The 17,377-nt window shown below is 29.9% G+C and overlaps 2 protein-coding genes across 3 annotated transcripts in view; one reads left to right on the top strand and one right to left on the bottom strand.

The window, feature by feature from the left end:
• Positions 1-3,890: 3,890 nt before the first annotated feature.
• On the bottom strand, positions 3,891-16,628 carry Mtp (Microsomal triacylglycerol transfer protein). 2 transcript variants are annotated; one of them, XM_076408652.1, is made up of 10 exons: positions 16,493-16,628; positions 7,852-8,314; positions 7,138-7,341; positions 6,225-6,835; positions 5,880-6,168; positions 5,159-5,806; positions 4,701-4,904; positions 4,468-4,622; positions 4,241-4,408; positions 3,891-4,184 (listed from the first exon to the last, which is right to left on the bottom strand). In XM_076408652.1, exons 2-10 carry the CDS (start codon positions 8,116-8,118, stop codon positions 4,043-4,045), a joined length of 2,688 nt encoding a protein of 895 aa, XP_076264767.1. In that variant the 5' UTR covers positions 8,119-8,314; positions 16,493-16,628; the 3' UTR covers positions 3,891-4,042. The 2 variants fall into 2 exon arrangements, with proteins under 2 accessions (XP_076264767.1, XP_076264777.1); XM_076408662.1 differs by lacking the exons at positions 7,138-7,341; positions 16,493-16,628 and having other exon boundaries at positions 7,852-8,258.
• Positions 16,629-17,188: 560 nt separating this feature from the next.
• The window catches only part of LOC143198992 (chromosome transmission fidelity protein 18 homolog), an 85,487-nt gene continuing 85,298 nt past the window's right edge, over positions 17,189-17,377 (top strand). The window contains exon 1 of the mRNA XM_076408702.1: positions 17,189-17,342. Coding sequence (XP_076264817.1) covers positions 17,258-17,342 — 85 coding nt within the window. The 5' untranslated portion in view covers positions 17,189-17,257. The remainder of the gene's footprint in view (positions 17,343-17,377) is intronic.

Below are 17,377 nucleotides of genomic sequence, written 5' to 3' on the forward strand. Positions count from 1 at the left end.
AACTATAGACAACCTTGAGCTGCAAACCCGAAATATAATTGAACAAATTCGGACTGCTGCAAAAAAATCTACCGCAACACCAAGAGAGAAAACAGAATATGAAGCAAATTACCTCCTTGAAATTAGGTAATTATTTGAGAAACCGCTGTTAAAACGCATTATAGGAATACGAGATTTCCAGTTTGGATTTCGGAATCACCATTTGACAATCGACCAAGTGCACAAAGTAACAGCGGTTGTTGAAAAGGCATTCGAAGAAAAGCAATACTACCCTGCAATATTACTAGATGTCTTATAAACTTGTCATTTGGGATTAATCTACAAAATTAGCAAATTGTTACCGCGGAATTTCTGTCGAGTGCTGGAATATCTTTTCGAAAGAAAATTTAGAGTCTCGCATGATGGGACATTCTCAACGCTTCTATATCTGCTGATATCTATACTGCTGATATCCCAATAATAAAAGAAACGATACTTGGAACATTTGCTGACTACACAGGTATAATAGTAAAAGATGTATCTCTATTTAAGGCTATAGAACAAGTACAAATAACGGTCAACTAGATCTACAAATGGATTAGAGGCTGGAAAATACAGCTTAATAGCTTCAAATCTGTCCATTTTAATTTTGCGTTGAGGTGAATTAGTTACAATTTAATTATATCACTTGACAGATTCTTCAAGCATAATCAGCTAAATACTTCGAAATATATCTCGATGGTAGGTAAAACTGAAAACATCATCAACAACACGCAATGAGACACGCAATGAGAAGATTGAAGCGAACCAAACCACACGAACTAGTTTAGTATTAAGTTTATTTTTAACTACAGCTTAAGTAGATTAGTTTTATTCTTATTTGGAAAATACATATTGATGTATTAATCCCGTACACGCCTTGCTTGTATATTAATACTAGTACAACAGAACAGTAGTAATAAATTAATTTGTGAATTAAGATTGTACTAGGTATATCGAGTGTAAGATGAAATTAATAAAAAAATATATTGAAACCGAACCCCAACAATTAGGATATGACAGAGAAATACCACAGGTTTCTAAAAGTATTTGATTATTTTAACAGAGGACTTCTTCAAATCAAACAACGAAAGTAATAAATACTGTATATTAGGCCGTTTAACAATTCTTTTTATTGATAATGATTTATTCAATGAAACTAACATAAAACTCCATCAAAATAAGTCCAGCATTGCTAATACAAGACACTAACTAATGATAGTTCCTCTAACTAGAGATAAGCTTAACATTCATAGCTGATCGTTTAAAAATTACTAATACTACAAATTACAGCTAATTAAAGATGTCAGTTTAACATGTAATTTGTTTTAACATTATTTCTAATGTAAAATGTAAAATATTGACGTCATTGGCTGTTGCATTTGTGAGAAATAAATAAAACTGTTTAGTGGTATTAGATAATTAAAGCTAATCTTATTCTGATTAATTTGTATTTTTTATTTTTTATGTATATTAAAGTCCTCTTTTACCAACTATGGGTTTTTATCTGGTCTGGACCTACCTACAGTTTAACGTGGGCTCCTAGCCACGATCGTCGGCAGAAGACATCCGGTCTTACCCAGCCTGGTTACTGGCGTGACTGTGATCATTCTCCTTATAGGATTTTGCACTCTTGCTAGGGCAATCACAAATACTAAACAATCACAAACATAATTTTACGACCCCAGCAGGATTCGAACCCGCGACTACCGCAAGAGTAGGAGGACCACACTATCGCCTTTACTACTGCGCCACTACGTCGGCTTTTTTTAATTTATGATGTTATGAAGTTGTACAGGAATATCTACCTTTTTATCTAATAGAACAAGTTAATAATATTTATCTAAAAATCAAGCAGTGGTTAGTTACAATTATTATAAATATTTCACTTTTCACAAAACCGTTTGTTGTTAATTGAGAAAATGGATTTCTAAAAAAATTATAGTTACATTATACAATGATAATATTTTGAATCTTCTAAATTAAAATAAGCTACGTTCTCCTAATTTTTATTGATATGAATACTCAGACAAGAAAAAAACAATGCAAAATACATATTCAAATATACAAGTCCACTATCATTTTTGCTTTGATTCATAAACTGTATCGTAATTATCAGGTAACTCTATTATTTTTACTATTGAAACCTCTGTATCTTCAACAGGTTTTATTTCTTCCGAGGTTTCCTGATTATCATTAGAATTTCCTTTACAAACATCTTCATTATTCAAGCAAACTTCTGGTTCCTTTTTCGTAGTATTTCTGTTACATGACGTTTCACGTGTCTTCTTCTTCTTTGATCTTTTTTTCGAATCTTTCTTAGCTGGAGCCTCCCTTGCCATCCGGTAATATGGCGATTTTTCACGTTTATTCATCCTTCTCCAGATCTGAGCACCAATTTTTGTTAATTGTGTAATTTTCAGGCCTTTATTTTTCTTCCGAAAATCACGTAGGAAATTTAGAAATGGATTTCTAGTTATTTTACCTTTTTTAGCTGATTTATTATGGAACTTGACCAATTTACAACTGCTTGATTTAGACATGGTATTAGTTAATTTCACTGGAATTATGTGGAGATAAAATATAAGTATACAAAAAATTTTATAAATAGAGATGTCATTTGAAAAAATACCTGTCAATATAATTCTCAATAAGTAATCGATTAGTAACGAATAATATTACACGTATATAATTTTGTTAATATAAAAGATTAATTATAATAAAGACTAATTAAATGGTTTTAAAACGTTTCAATTATTATATACTATATTTTATTACTAGATATTGTACTGTGCATTTATTAGTTTATTAAAACCCATATATAATTAACGGTCACCAATTTCTGATTTCGTAGTAATTCATTCAATTATGCTGTTTTAATAAATAGAACATTTTAAAATTAATAGCACTTCTATTTACATTTTCCAGATTAATAACATAGCGCCATCTATTGATCCATAATGCTAATAATATACGAGGTAATTCAAGTTATTTTATTTCTGCACTTTTAAAATAAGGAATTTATTACTTTGCCTTTTAATAAAGTTGGATGTTCATAAAGCAGTGTATTTTGTGGTTAATATTATTTAGGAGTATGTAGTACAATCCAAACGCATTCTCCATTTTATCATTAAATATTAAAATATAATATATATAAATTATATATATAATCCAAATTCTTATTTATATAATATGTATTATAGTATCAAATATAGAAAACTCTTATGATAGCTGTATAATTTAATTTATAAATAGTTTCCAGTCTTTTTGGTAACAAAACTTCGTTCAATTTGTTGTTAAACATCTGCAGTCACAGTTTCATTCGGTTTTTGCAGTTCTTAACACAATAGATCTTGCTGATCCCACTATACGCATAGTAATAGTTTACAGCCATGAATATTTCACTTTGGTGTCAAAATTGATGATCTCTTGGAATAATCCATTACTATTTGCTCTTGGGATTGAAGTAGATCCACGTTTAATCATAATACGCTACAGGAAACTTCTTTTTTATTATTTTATATTATTAAACTATTCTATTTTATTATTAAGTAAAAAACTTATTAGGATTGTAAATACTATTTTGAGCGTTTCAAGATTAGCGTCTGTATACATTAAATATATTAGAAATACTAAATGAAAAACTATTCATTTATTATTTTATGCAAAGAAATGTTAAAACCATCGAATTTTGCAATTAGGTTATATTTTTATAAATTTAAAGTCATAAACTTCATTTAATTTTTAGTTATAAATTTGAAAATATACAAAATGATGATATGCTGTCTTAACCTTGTTAATGGTTATCAATATTTTAGTTCCAGTAAGCAAGAGTATGCGATTTAGGTACTTCTAACGAAAACAATAGCAAGGTATTTAAATATATATTTATTTTTATTTACTTCATATTATTAGTTGTTTACATATAATGGTAAAAATTGATTGAAGTCTCTTGTATTGAACACAGCACTTGTAATTAAATGAACCCAACCCAAATAAAAATGGTTTTGAGTTCTGTTAGTGGTTAACTGAATATTGCACTGCACATTTCATTATTTTTTCTATTGAGAGAATATGTTAACCCTGGAGTTTGAAGCATTCTGGTGCTAGTTATCTTTATCTGGTGATTACTATCTGGTATTCTTTCTAGCTTTGAGATTTGATGCCTAAAATATAAAGAGTAAGTCGTTTTAGTGACTACTATTATCTCTACTCTATTTACTTCAAAATACAATCAGGCTGAGACAATCTCATACATAATTTAACATTGGATGAAAAATCGGCGTCGATTTCTAAACTCAGTTTTGGCTCAACCGATGCTTCGAATTCTACTTTAGATCTCACAAAACTGGATGGTATTCTGATACTTCCGATACTCATTAGACCCACACTAAAATATTTCATTTGAATATGAAAACTACGTAAACATTTAGTTAATTAATAACATACGACTTTTGAATTAAAGATTCAGCATTTCGATTCCAAAGGGAAATTGAGATTTTTCCAGATAAATCAAATGAAAGACCCCCTTTGAAATTTACTTCGGCTGTAAAACCATTACCAAGACGAATGTAATCTTCATGATCTTGCCATAATATAAGTGCCTGAAATAGATGTTAAAGTGACATTACTCATTAAAATTATTACACTTTTAATAATAATTAATTTGGGATGTTAATTACCTGAAAAGCTGGTGTCATATCAGATGCTGTACCGGACCATACATGCCCCATAAGTTCACCTTGACCATCAAAAAAGATAAAAGGTCTAATTTGAGTCCCAAGTACAGTTAGCTCCATACCAGCTGTGGCAGATTCATCAGGCTCTTCATTGTCATTATCTCCACTTGACATAAAACTTGTTAAACCACCAGAAAATATTCCTAACTAAAATTTAGCTTAAATTAACATTTGCATAATAGCTTCATTCTGTTAAGCTGAACACCCAGCGAAGGAATAATGTATTATTTTTTTAAAAGAATTGCATGATAAACATTTCGAGATTGATTTTCTATTAACTTTAAACATTTGTTGTAAACTTTTAATCAAATAGATATTTATATAAAATGGCATTCGCCATTTTGTCGTTAAATATTTAATAATTACTTTATATTATAACTATTTTAAAACATTGAACGTACCGTAAACAATTCCTTTGGAATATTATTTTTCTCCAGTACCACATCAACTACACCTCTTTTCACTATTCCGCTTTTAATTTCTTGTATTGATATCAAACTCCCATTTGAAGAAAAACCTTTGAACATGTCTCTCGCCAATGCTGTTGACAATCCTCTGGGTGACAATGTAGAATAATTATTCAACATTTTATTTCTTTTGATTATTTTGTTGACCAACTCATTAAGTTTTGTATTTCTATCTGACAACATCTTTATGCTTTGGAATACGTATTGTTTTATTTCATATTTTTTTTCTTTTCCAGCAATAAAATTTAGTAAATGTTCTAACGTCGCTTCATTGGTGCCTGCACCCAGAATTATATCAACAGCGAGGGTTCTAGAACTGGTATCGTGCTTTTTATCTAATTGGAATAGTGTTTTTTCAGCTTGTTTCAAAATTTTATTATCCCAATACTGTTTATTAAATGATTTTATAGCTCTCCAGGCAAGAGTCTCTTCTTTTAAAGTTCCATTTTGAATGTAAGCCAAAATATTAGGTATTGTGGATGGAGACTGTAAATTCTTCAAAGCATTGAAAAATACATAACGATCTTCATCTTTGGCATAATCTAATCCGTTTAATATTGTTTCTTCTACATTCCTCAATACCTGCAATATAAACATATATTTTAATTGTTAATATCCATTCAAATATTTCATTGTTTATTTATTTTTTGCCTACTTTAGAGGTTTCATAGTCATGTAACCCAGATTGAGCAACAGTTCTCGCCATTGAGGCTAATGAAAGTATAAGTGTATCTCGTATTTTTTCTGGTATGGTAGAATATTTACGATATTTGTTTAATAGATCTTCGAGAATATCAATGTTGGGATGGCTAGAAAATGACAAAGCCCATAAGTATCGTTCAATAAAATCAATGTGTTCCTCACTGTCCAAGGGTAATTTTTTCATTACAGCTTTATGAGAGTTCTTGGTTTGAGCATAACCTAAAGTATCATATAACTGTGCTCTGAAAATTAATATACATATTAGTTCACAATTGATTTGACAATACTCTTGACTTACAAGATGTTAGAATTCTTTTTGGAATTTAACGCCTTCGATATGTCTTCAACCCCACTGACACGGGCAATTTGTAGCAACTGAATAAAAGCCTTAGCTGATTTAGAACTCCCTAGGTAGTCGCTCTCTAACTGTTCACGCAATATATCTACTTCTTTACTGAATTTCTTTTGATTTTGTAAACTGGCAGTTTCTAACTCCAGCACTAAAGTTTCTTTGTTTAAAAGCTTTTGTTTCGCTGAGAACTCATTTAAGGCTTCCTCAAAACTATTTGCTTTCAACGTACTACTTTGCTTATTTTCGATGAGTTTAAATTCTTGTTCAGCTATAATCGAACCTCCAAATTCTTCTTTTGCATTTAAGAAAATTTGATGCAGTTCCTTGGCCTTGATGCTTTGTGGAAATTTGTTCGAGTCATCGAGAATGTAATTAATTTCTTGTTCGGATGTTGTTGTTGTTCCCAAAATATTGTTAGTTTGTTTCAGGTTGTTTATATCTGGAGACATACATTTGGATATTGATTTGGTGACAGAATTTAATGCAGATGATGTGTAGGTAACGTTGCAAATTCCTGAAATTCCTTGTTCTGTTATATCCTTATCTAAACTTGTTATCTAAAAAGGAAATATTTAATATAAAAGCATAATGATTTATTATAGTCTAAGAGCTAGCAATGTTTTTGAGAGAGAATTTCAGGTAAGCTGATCTTTTGACATATCATCTTAATTAATTTAAAAATTGAGTATTTTTAGCTATACAAACACGAGTACTGGTAAAAGCAACTCCTGCCGTCAGTCAGATGGACCGGATGCTAACCGAGAGAGTGAAACAGATCAAATGTCAGAAGATTAGCTTACCTGAAATTCTTGTTTTCTCTGCGTTGCTAGCTCCCGTACTATTATATCTCTATAATTACTTGAAAAATAGACGCGATTCCTTTGTAGATATTTCTTATTGATAAAGGAACACTACTGTCCAAATATATCTCTTTTATAACTCCGTTAAGCCATAATACCAGAAATGGTTTATTATTAGCGGAATCTAAGTTGGAAGTATGACTTACGAAACCTTCTGGGACTGGATTTTTCCTAGATTTGACATGTAATTTAGGATCTGTTAGCTAAAAAAGGCAAATATTTCCGTATTTAATAAAGTGAAGCCAAGTTTTACAAATAAGGTAAAACATTATAAAGTCAATAACATTATGGTGATCAAATATCTCTTATTGTTAAATTAGTCGCGGGTTCGAATCCTTCTCAGAGTATGGGTGTGACTGTTTTAGTGTATGTTTGTCTATAATATGTCATTGACGTGGACCATTCTTTAGATCCTGCGTTTATAGACACAAAAAATACTATTCAGGAATTTAGTAAAAGAATTGTTTCTTCCGACATTCATATTTGTATAAAAACTATTTTGCGACGTGATGGTTACTTGTTAAGGATAAATTAGAAGATGATCATGAATATATGATGATTCACGAAATGAATGCAACAATAGAAATTTAATTAAATTGTAACTCATTTGAAAATAATGATGGATATAAAAAAATTAAAAATATTTAAAATCATAAAATATTATTGTTATATTCTATAGAAAGTAAATGTATAAAGATGCAATAAAATCTTACCTCGATTTTTAATATCTTTTTGTTTCCATTTTCCCATATTGAAGTAACAGTTACTTTTCCGTTAATAAAAAAACCCACGTTTTTACTAGCACGATCGACTTCGTTCAACAAAACGGTTGATTTCCATTGATAGACCAGACTTTCGCCTAAGCTAAACAGTTCCAAATGACTTCCGGCACCACTTGCTGATGATATCAACACAAAACCAGAGCATAAAGTGAACAATGTGGTGTATAATATTGAGTAAACGTTGATTCTCAACGTCATTATAATAAAATGCACTCGTTTTACCCTGCGTTCAATCCAATACTGATGTTAAATTTCAGTTTAAGTACTAAAAAGGAGTAAGCAATTCATTATCATCATGCAGTTCGAAGGTTATCGACATTATCTTTGTTTATTTGTTGATGCGTTGAGGTTTGCTTTAGATTCTTAGCGTATGATTTTGAATTATCTTATTTACCTGTAACATAAAAATTTATAAATAAGTTTAGTACCCATGCAAATACATTTAACTATTATATAAATGTGTTGTTTAATAGCATGGACTTTAATATACCAAATCAGTAATTAATAGCCTAGTGAGGTCGGTGTGATGAAGCACTATTAACCTAAATGTTTTATATTTAATTACGTTAATTTAAGTTAATGTCTTGTTGCACTAGATATACGCTAGCGCAAGTTGGAATGAAATGAAACGGAATTAACGGACGAACTTATGGCTATTCAATATAATTCCCGTCAACTTTAATGTATTTCTTCAAATGTTTCCTCTATGTATGGGTTTCATCACATGGTTCCAGAGTACTTATACGGTATTTATCTTCTTTTCGCTTAAAGAAAACCGTATTCTGTGACATGCGCGAAAAGAAACGAAAGTCAAATAGATGGAGATCTGTTTTTTTTATATATATAATGCAGCATTTCGTGGCTGGTTATTGCGAGATGGATTTGGTTTGTTTTCTAATGGATAAAAACCCTTAGTGTTGTTATGTATCGACATTCAACAAAATAAAATTGTTGAATATTGAATAAAGCACTTTGAAAGTAAATTAATAATTATCCTGTGTTAAAATCTTTTTACATTGTATAGATAATGCATAGATAGTCGAGTTTGAATCCTGTCAAGGTACTGTTGCAAATTTAGATGTAACTGATTATAAACAAGAGTGTAAAATTCCACAAGGAAATAATCTTTAATACACCGATTTTAGCGATTTTTAATTTTTTGAGTCTGTAAGTATGGACAATTTTATTTTTCTGTACACCTGGAACGTTTGTATCCAGTTTTACCAGCCAAATCCCCGACCAATTTTTTTTGCATGTGAAAAACTGATTTCAGATCAAAACATAAATTAGCTCTTAAAGCCGAATAGCTTCTTGATTAGATTCAATAAATTTTCACAATTCATACTTTTTGAAGCCATATTTGAATATTTATTATTCTACTGATTGCATTGTGTGCTCCTCAAACTTGCTGTGTCTAAACTTTGCAAATTCTGTTCACAGAGATAACATTTTGAACGAACTTATTGAACTTAATATTGCATTTAGTATTTTCATGATATTATTTTACCAGATATGCTGGTAAATCCTTTCCGTTTTTACGCTAAAGAAAATACGTTATTTACAATGGATATTTAAAATGTATTTATCAAAAGTATTTGATTCTACACATTTTGCGTATTTCTCACGCAATTTATCAATGCCATTTTAAAATAACAGTTTCTCCTTTGTCCTTTGGGTTAAACCATACATCCAGCCATTTCTTAACCTCTTCGAAATTGCCGAAGTGCTGCTATGCCTCATCGATGCGAAAAGGTGGTAGTCGGAAGTCGTAGTAAAACTTACAAGTTATTTCAATACTATCTTGACACATTTTGATCTATGAGACGGTGCCTTGTTAATCTGCAAAATCAGCTTATTAGCATGTTTATCAGCGTATTATGGACGTTTTTCGACCAATGCACATATCAAATTGATCATTTCTTGTTGTTAGTGATCGGTACTATCTCTCAACAGTCCATAATATACGATTTCAGCTTGGTTTCACAAGGAAGAGAAGACAGCCTTGCAACAGATCTTGGGCAGACTTCGCCTGATGATAACCATGATTTTTTCCACCGGGAGTTTCGTCATAAATCCATTACTTAATATACTATGCAAAAGTGACTTCCATTCATATCTTTGAAGCAGCATGTCACTGACAATTTTACGATTTTTTAATTTTCTATCGTTCAGTTCATATGGCACCCATCTCCCCATCTTTTGGGTCTTTCTCATCGTTGTGAAATGTACTTACCGACGCAATATTCAAATTAAGATGTCATCATAAAAATAAAAGGTAATGGTCAAATCGTGTTAATAGGTGTATAAAAATACATTTATTTTTACATTTAAGACCAGATAAATAATTAATTTGTTAAAACATAACACATGATTCATTAAAAAGTTAAATACCAATCGGAGCGAATTGTGTCAAAGTTCAGTGATAGATTATTATCTATGCTATTATTATCTGTTATCACAGTATTAGTGATGTAGATATATGAATATATCATTTAAGCAGAAATTCAGTTTCATTTGCTATCTCGATGATTAAATTGATGATGCTAAGTCAAAAATATGTCGGTATGTATCGTTTTTGGCGTCATTTATATATATATATATATATATATATATATATATATATATATATATATATATATTTAATAGATATAGATTATTTATATTTAATATATATATATATATATATATATTTAATAGATATAGATTATATATAGTCAAATCAGTATATCACTAAAAATGTTAAAAACATATTTATATTCATATTTTTTATATTAATCTTATATCTATTATATATATATATATATATATATATATATATATATATATTTAATAGATATAGATATTTAACATTTTTAGTGATATACTGATTTGACTACTTTTATCGATTCTTTTATCAGTTTTTCATCAAGTTTTTGATCGTTTTAACTTGTACCAGACCAGATTTATTTATACATTTTAGAGTTCATAGTTAATGTGCAAAAATATGTTATTTTAATCCTTTCCCGATCAAATTCATTCATTGCCTGGCTTGCGTATTAAAATTGAACTTTGTCACTTTTTATAAATTCTATAAATATTTGAAGAATTAAACACAAATTAAAATTAAATTTTATTGTATAAATACTATTTAATTTTGAAATAATCTATATTACACGAAAAAAACTAAAAGAAAACAAAATATACGATTATATTACACAAAATTATTAACTTTCTACAAACATCCAATAAAAGTATTTAATTTTAAAATAAGTTAAATGGTAAAAAAGAAAATAAAACAATATGTACGATAACAAGTATAATTTATTTATGTATATATAAACATTACAACCAACCAAAGATACTTTCTATATAAATATGTATGTCAATTGAATATGACAATGGAAAAGTCTCCGGCCTGACACATAGATGGCGCTACTTGAATTAAATCTATAGGTTTTTTGGTTAGCCATAACTCTCAAAAGATGCGTGTATAAATTTGACTGCTGTCAGAGATCATTATCATTAGTTTGTAAATTATAGCATCTTGAGTGAAGTAACTTTTATTACTGTGAAAAAAAATGGATAAAAATAATTTTGGGAAAAATACATTTGGAGCAAAAACTTGGACACCTTTCTGGATACTGCCCAAGGAAAATCAACCATCAATGATTGGTATGCTAAGTTTAGATACGGTGAAATAAGTACCGAAGACGGTGAACGCAGTGGACGCCCAAAAGAGGTTGTTACCAACGAAGAAGACATTTAAAAAATCCACAAAATGATTTTAAATGATAGTACATTGAAACTGAATGAATTCGCAGACACTCTAAAGATATCAACTGAACGTATACATAACATCATTTACGAATATTTGGGTATGAGAAAGCTCTGCGCAAAGTGGGTGCCGCGCGGGCTCACTTTTGACCAAAAACAACGACGAGTTGATGATTCGGACCAGTGTTTGAAGATGATCAAGCGTAATAAACACGAGTTTTTGCATCGATATCTGACAATGGATGAAACATGGCTCCATCATTTCACTCCGAAGTCCAACCGACAGTCATTCGAGTGGACTGCACACGATGAACCCGCTCCAAAGCGTGGGAAAACGCAACAGTCGACTGGCAAGGTTATGTCGTCTGTATTTTGGGATGCGCATGGAATAATTTTCATTGACTACCTTGAACAAGGAAGGACCATCAACAGCGATTAATATTGTACATTTGACATTTGTACAAAAAGAAAGTGCTGCTTCACCAAGATAATGCACCGTGTCACAAGTCAGTGAGAACTATGACAAAAATCCATGAATTGGGTTTCAAATTGCTTCCACATCCACCGTATTCTACCGATCTAGCCCCCAGCGACGATTTCCTGTTCTCAGATCTCAAAAGAACGAAACAACAAAGTGAGGCCTATTTTGAAGCAGAGGACAAATCGTACTACAAAAATGGTATCGAAAAGTTGGTCGCTATAGTCAGTGTATCACCCTTGAAGGGAATTATGTTGAAAAAAAAATTTGCCAAAAATGTGTTTTTTGCTACGGTAGGCCGTAGCAAAACAATTTAATGTGTATTCTATTCATAATTATCTATTCCATAACAAGTAAATCTAGATGTGCTACAATTCTTACTAACCTGATACCTGTAGTCTATTCAATTTTTTTTGTACATACGTCATCGAGATGTTTAATGTATTGCCTGCCTCAATTTGTAAATTCGTTTTAGAATCAGACAATATTTTCCTTTTCATTTTATTAAAAAAAGTTAAAAAGAGACACAATGCTGTCTGATAAGTACGGACGTATAACCGAACTAGCCTACCAAAATCGGCCGGTTGTCAAACGTAAGCAAAATTCTTCAAAACTGTAGTGATAAGAGGTTATAATCTGGCAAACGCTTTTTAATGCTTTGCTTGTTTTGATGAATTTCAAATCGCTGCTTGTTATTACTCTGAATGAAAATTCTGAGGCCAGACAGAATAGATTCGCGTCTCTAATCAGTTAGTTTGAATAGGAATAGAGGAATGGAGGCCCCGTCTTGCCAGTAAAATTTGTTAGAGAGCATTTTTACTGTTAAATATTCGTTTGCTACGATTTTTATTGAAAATATTTTTCAACGTGTTGCAGCTGCATTGAATATTAGTATGGACACGGTCACGGTCAAAAATTGATTTGACCATACAAACTTTCTTCAATAAAGTACAATTAAAAAAACGTATATAGTCTATTCAAAGTTTTTCTATACATACGTCATCAAGATGTTTAATGTATTGCCTCACGCAATTTGTAAATTCGTTTTAGAATCATACAATATTTTCGTTCTCATTTCATTTTAGTAAAAAGAGACACAATGCTGTCTAATTTGTTCAAACATAAAAACGACTGAGCCTGTCAAAGTCGTCCGATTGTCAGACGCATGCAAAATTATTGAACGCAATAGTGATAAGAGGTTATAACTTTAACCTATAAACTATTGGGGCTGTATAATTAACTGTGGTTTTTAGATGTACTATAATGTTAAAGTAAATTATATTTGATAACATTTTTATTCAATTATTTGATTTAGATTAGAATTTTGTTGTATGTCAAAGCCAAAATGAATTAAAATTCAGAGTTGATGCGGCAACATTGCGACTTTTTGATGTCACAAATTTGAATGACGTATATACACAATAACTTTAAACAGATTATAGTTTATCTAAAGTAGCAGAAAAATCACGTCATCAGGATGTATAATGTATTGCCTATTGCAGTTTTTAAATTCGTTTTAATACCAGATAATATTTTCTTTCTCATTTTATTCCAATTAAAAAAATATACAATGCTTTCTGACACTTTCGAACATGTAACCGAATCAGCTAGCAAAAGTCGTTTGGTTGTTAAATGTGCACACTTTTTCGAAACATTAACTGATAATAAGATGTTATAAACCGACATACGTTATTTTGGCGCTTTGCTTGTTTGGATAAATTTCAAATCGCGGCTTAATATGTTTGACTACTCTAGATGAAAATGCCGAGGCCAAATAAACGGTCATGATTGCCTTGCAAATAAGTTAAGTTTTGATGATACTATGTTAAAAAGTTATTTCAAATTGTCTATTGGTAAATATTAATGAAAGGTTTAATTGTATTTTAAGCAATTAATTTTTTTAGAAACAGTCTTAAAAAAGATAAACAGTATATCAGATGCTTGAATAATATGACCACAGAGTTGTTTTCCTCCCTATCACTGCATATATACTCAAATCGAATTGTTATATCGAAATTGGTGGCAAATAATAACTAGAGTAGATTTGCAAGTCGAAAAAGATATACAAGCAAGAACTGTTTGGATATGTGGAAATAAATGTTTACAATAACACCCTTCGGATTGGAGGAACTAAAGTCCATCAGATACACAGAAGAAGAAATTGGCAAATGGTGGAATTGTGAACTAGTGTCAGATTGGAAACTAACAAATTAGTTATTGACATGAATAGTGGCCCAAAATGTGACAGTGAGTGAATGAAATTTTCTGGATGTGGGATTATGATTCAATGCTAACAGTACTAAGACAGGATAATGAGACTGCAAACAACTAAAGGTGAGTATATAATTAATAATAATAACTGCAGAAAAGTGTATTGAAGGGTGTGAAAGATTGATATACATAGATATGTAGGTAATTGTTCAGAAAATATATGAGAATTTGGTTAAAATGTACGAGAGGATGAATACTAACTGTTTTGCAGATGGCAAATTCATTAGAGAGAATGCAGTGATTAAATCTAATTTTGTCAAAAGAAATGTACATAGGAAATAATAGAAGGAACCAAGGAGAAATAGAGTGATATCAGAATGATTTGACAAGAAGACACACGTTTTCTAATGAAAATAAAGAAATACAGTGATATCAGAATGATTTGACAAGAAGACACACGTTTTCTAATGAAAATAAAATGGATGGATGTGCAATTATCAATTAGGTGGATTAAGCTTCTAGGGACTGTCATAGGTGGTTCAGAAATGAGTTTAATTTAAATATAATATAAAATAACTCTATCCAATAAACCATTGTGGCTATTTAATTAATTGTAGTTTAAGTCCTTCGTATTGTAACGTACTATAATGTTAAAATAAATAAAATAATATAATTTTATTTACATTAGAATGTTCTTATATATCGAGGCTAAAATAAACTAAAATGGGTAAAATGTCAACGTTAAATGTGGCAGTATTGCACTGTTCTGACGTCACAAACTGAGATGACGTGAGTTCACTGCTGATTTGGATAAACTATATATTATCTCTTTGCGCGTAACATTAAGCGTACGTAAGTATACAGATATTTTCATATGTCTTTTAACGTATGTTACCTAACCTCTCAGAATAATAGTACGTATGTATAATAAAAGTACATGAATGAGTTTGTAGTTTTAACAACACTGTCTTTCTGTCTTTTTAACAACGCTGTATTTTATGAAACGTGTAATTGTAGGCATAAACATTTTATAATCGAACTTAATGATCAGTTGCACCTTAGATAGCCTTGAATGTTTGAATACGTGGAATTGCAAGCTTTGTTAGATGGGGTCCCAAGAAGAACGCGACAAGAGTTCAGCTCAGCTTCAAAAAATAAATATTTCCAAACATGGAATGTGTTTGGTTTGGTTTGGTTTGGTGTTTGGAATATGTCTTAATAACCTATACCTTTCATACAACATATTTGCATGACTTTCATATTATATACACATAAAATTGATAAAATAACAATTAACCTTATACGACATGTTCTACCTTATTTATTGTATGAAATAAATATTGATTTTGCCTAATCTATTTATGCACCATCATCAGCATTATGAAGAATATCTCAAAGGTTTATTGACTCGAAGAATGTTTATTTTCTTATACTAAATCTGTTATTACTACTAATCTACAAAAATTATATAAAATTTATATTTTAGAAGTTTTTATAAGTATTGTATACCTAAACGCTGGTTAATGTAAAAATATATATTTTGGATTTTAAATTATAGTAATATAAATCTTAATTTCAACAATTGAATAATAAGTAACTAATAAGTACATTAATTACCATATACACAATATAGGACAAAAAATAAGACTTCATTTTCTCACCTCACCTCGTATTAATTACAGAAACTATATATCTGGAACAGTACTATAATAAATTAAATTGCATTAAGTATTCTTATAAACACGTTATGTATACTATTTATAAACTATATGCTCATAAATTTTAATGCAGAAAAAATTTTAAGAATATTTTTTCATAATGTATAATTAGGTAGTAACGAAAGAAAGCCTAACGGAAATAAAAACCAGACTATGCATATATATTTTGGACTTATGAGGTCACAGAAGGTTAAAGAATTTTTTCACATTTTGGAAAGGTATATATAAATAAAATGCAATGAAAACATTAAAACACGAATAGTTTTACTCAAAACTGCATTTAAAAGACATAATTTAAAATAGCCGGAAATCTAACACGATTTAGAATGTTTAAATGGTAAGATGCATACTAATTAACTTGTTTTTAGAACACAGGGTAATCTAATGTAATTGTTTTATTGCTATGACTTACCCAAATAAAGGTTAAACAAAAAAAGCAAAAAATATATATCACTATTAATAAATAAATATAACCAAGAGGCACCAACGAGACAAGTGAATGCGATGGAGTGTCCCCATGTACCGTTAATAAACAGTTAGTGCTTTATTTCGACGGTGTTTTGGTCAAGTCGTTGTTGGATCTAGCTTTATTTATTATTAAATTACCGATAATTGTTCAGTAGTTTACTCTATGCTGGTACATGGATTTTCGTAGAATATTATGGCATTAAAATAATAGATTAAAGTGCATTTTAAGAGTTCATAAAAATGCAAATTAACTTAGAATTGCATGTTTGCATAATTAGTTTTATTTTAAATCTTAAAGTTTGTAAATTAATTCTATAGACAAATATATCTTTAATATAACCGTTCTATACTTTCTTTGTATGTACAGTAATTAATTCCCATCTACAAGTATGGCAACTTATATATTTAGAGCTTTAAATGCTACATGGATAATAATTAATATTATTAATTCGTGACGGAGTAAATTGTTATTGTCTTAAATATAAAAACTTGAAAAGCGATTTAAAGTACTGCTATATTATTATAATAATAAGCTTTTTAATTAATAGAAAGTACAATGCAGGTTTTTCAGCAATCTATAGGCAACACAATAAACTATGACAATATACCTTTTGACGTGATTGTCATAACGTTTATAACCTTAAAGGCGGGAAATGCAATTTTACATATATTTGTTTACATATTTTATATAAATAGTTACAGTTTAGAAATGGATGGCTATCCTAATTCAGATGAAGAATTCGAGTTAATGTATGGCGATGAACTTGAATTACTTAATGAACAAGATAATGAAGGTAATTAAAATAATTTTTAAAAAGGGTAATTTTCG

The sequence above is a fragment of the Rhynchophorus ferrugineus genome, unplaced genomic scaffold (genome assembly GCF_030347505.1).
Source record: "Rhynchophorus ferrugineus isolate W39M unplaced genomic scaffold, kcgeb_rfMv2 rfM1, whole genome shotgun sequence".
Classification (NCBI taxonomy): domain Eukaryota; kingdom Metazoa; phylum Arthropoda; class Insecta; order Coleoptera; family Curculionidae; genus Rhynchophorus; species Rhynchophorus ferrugineus.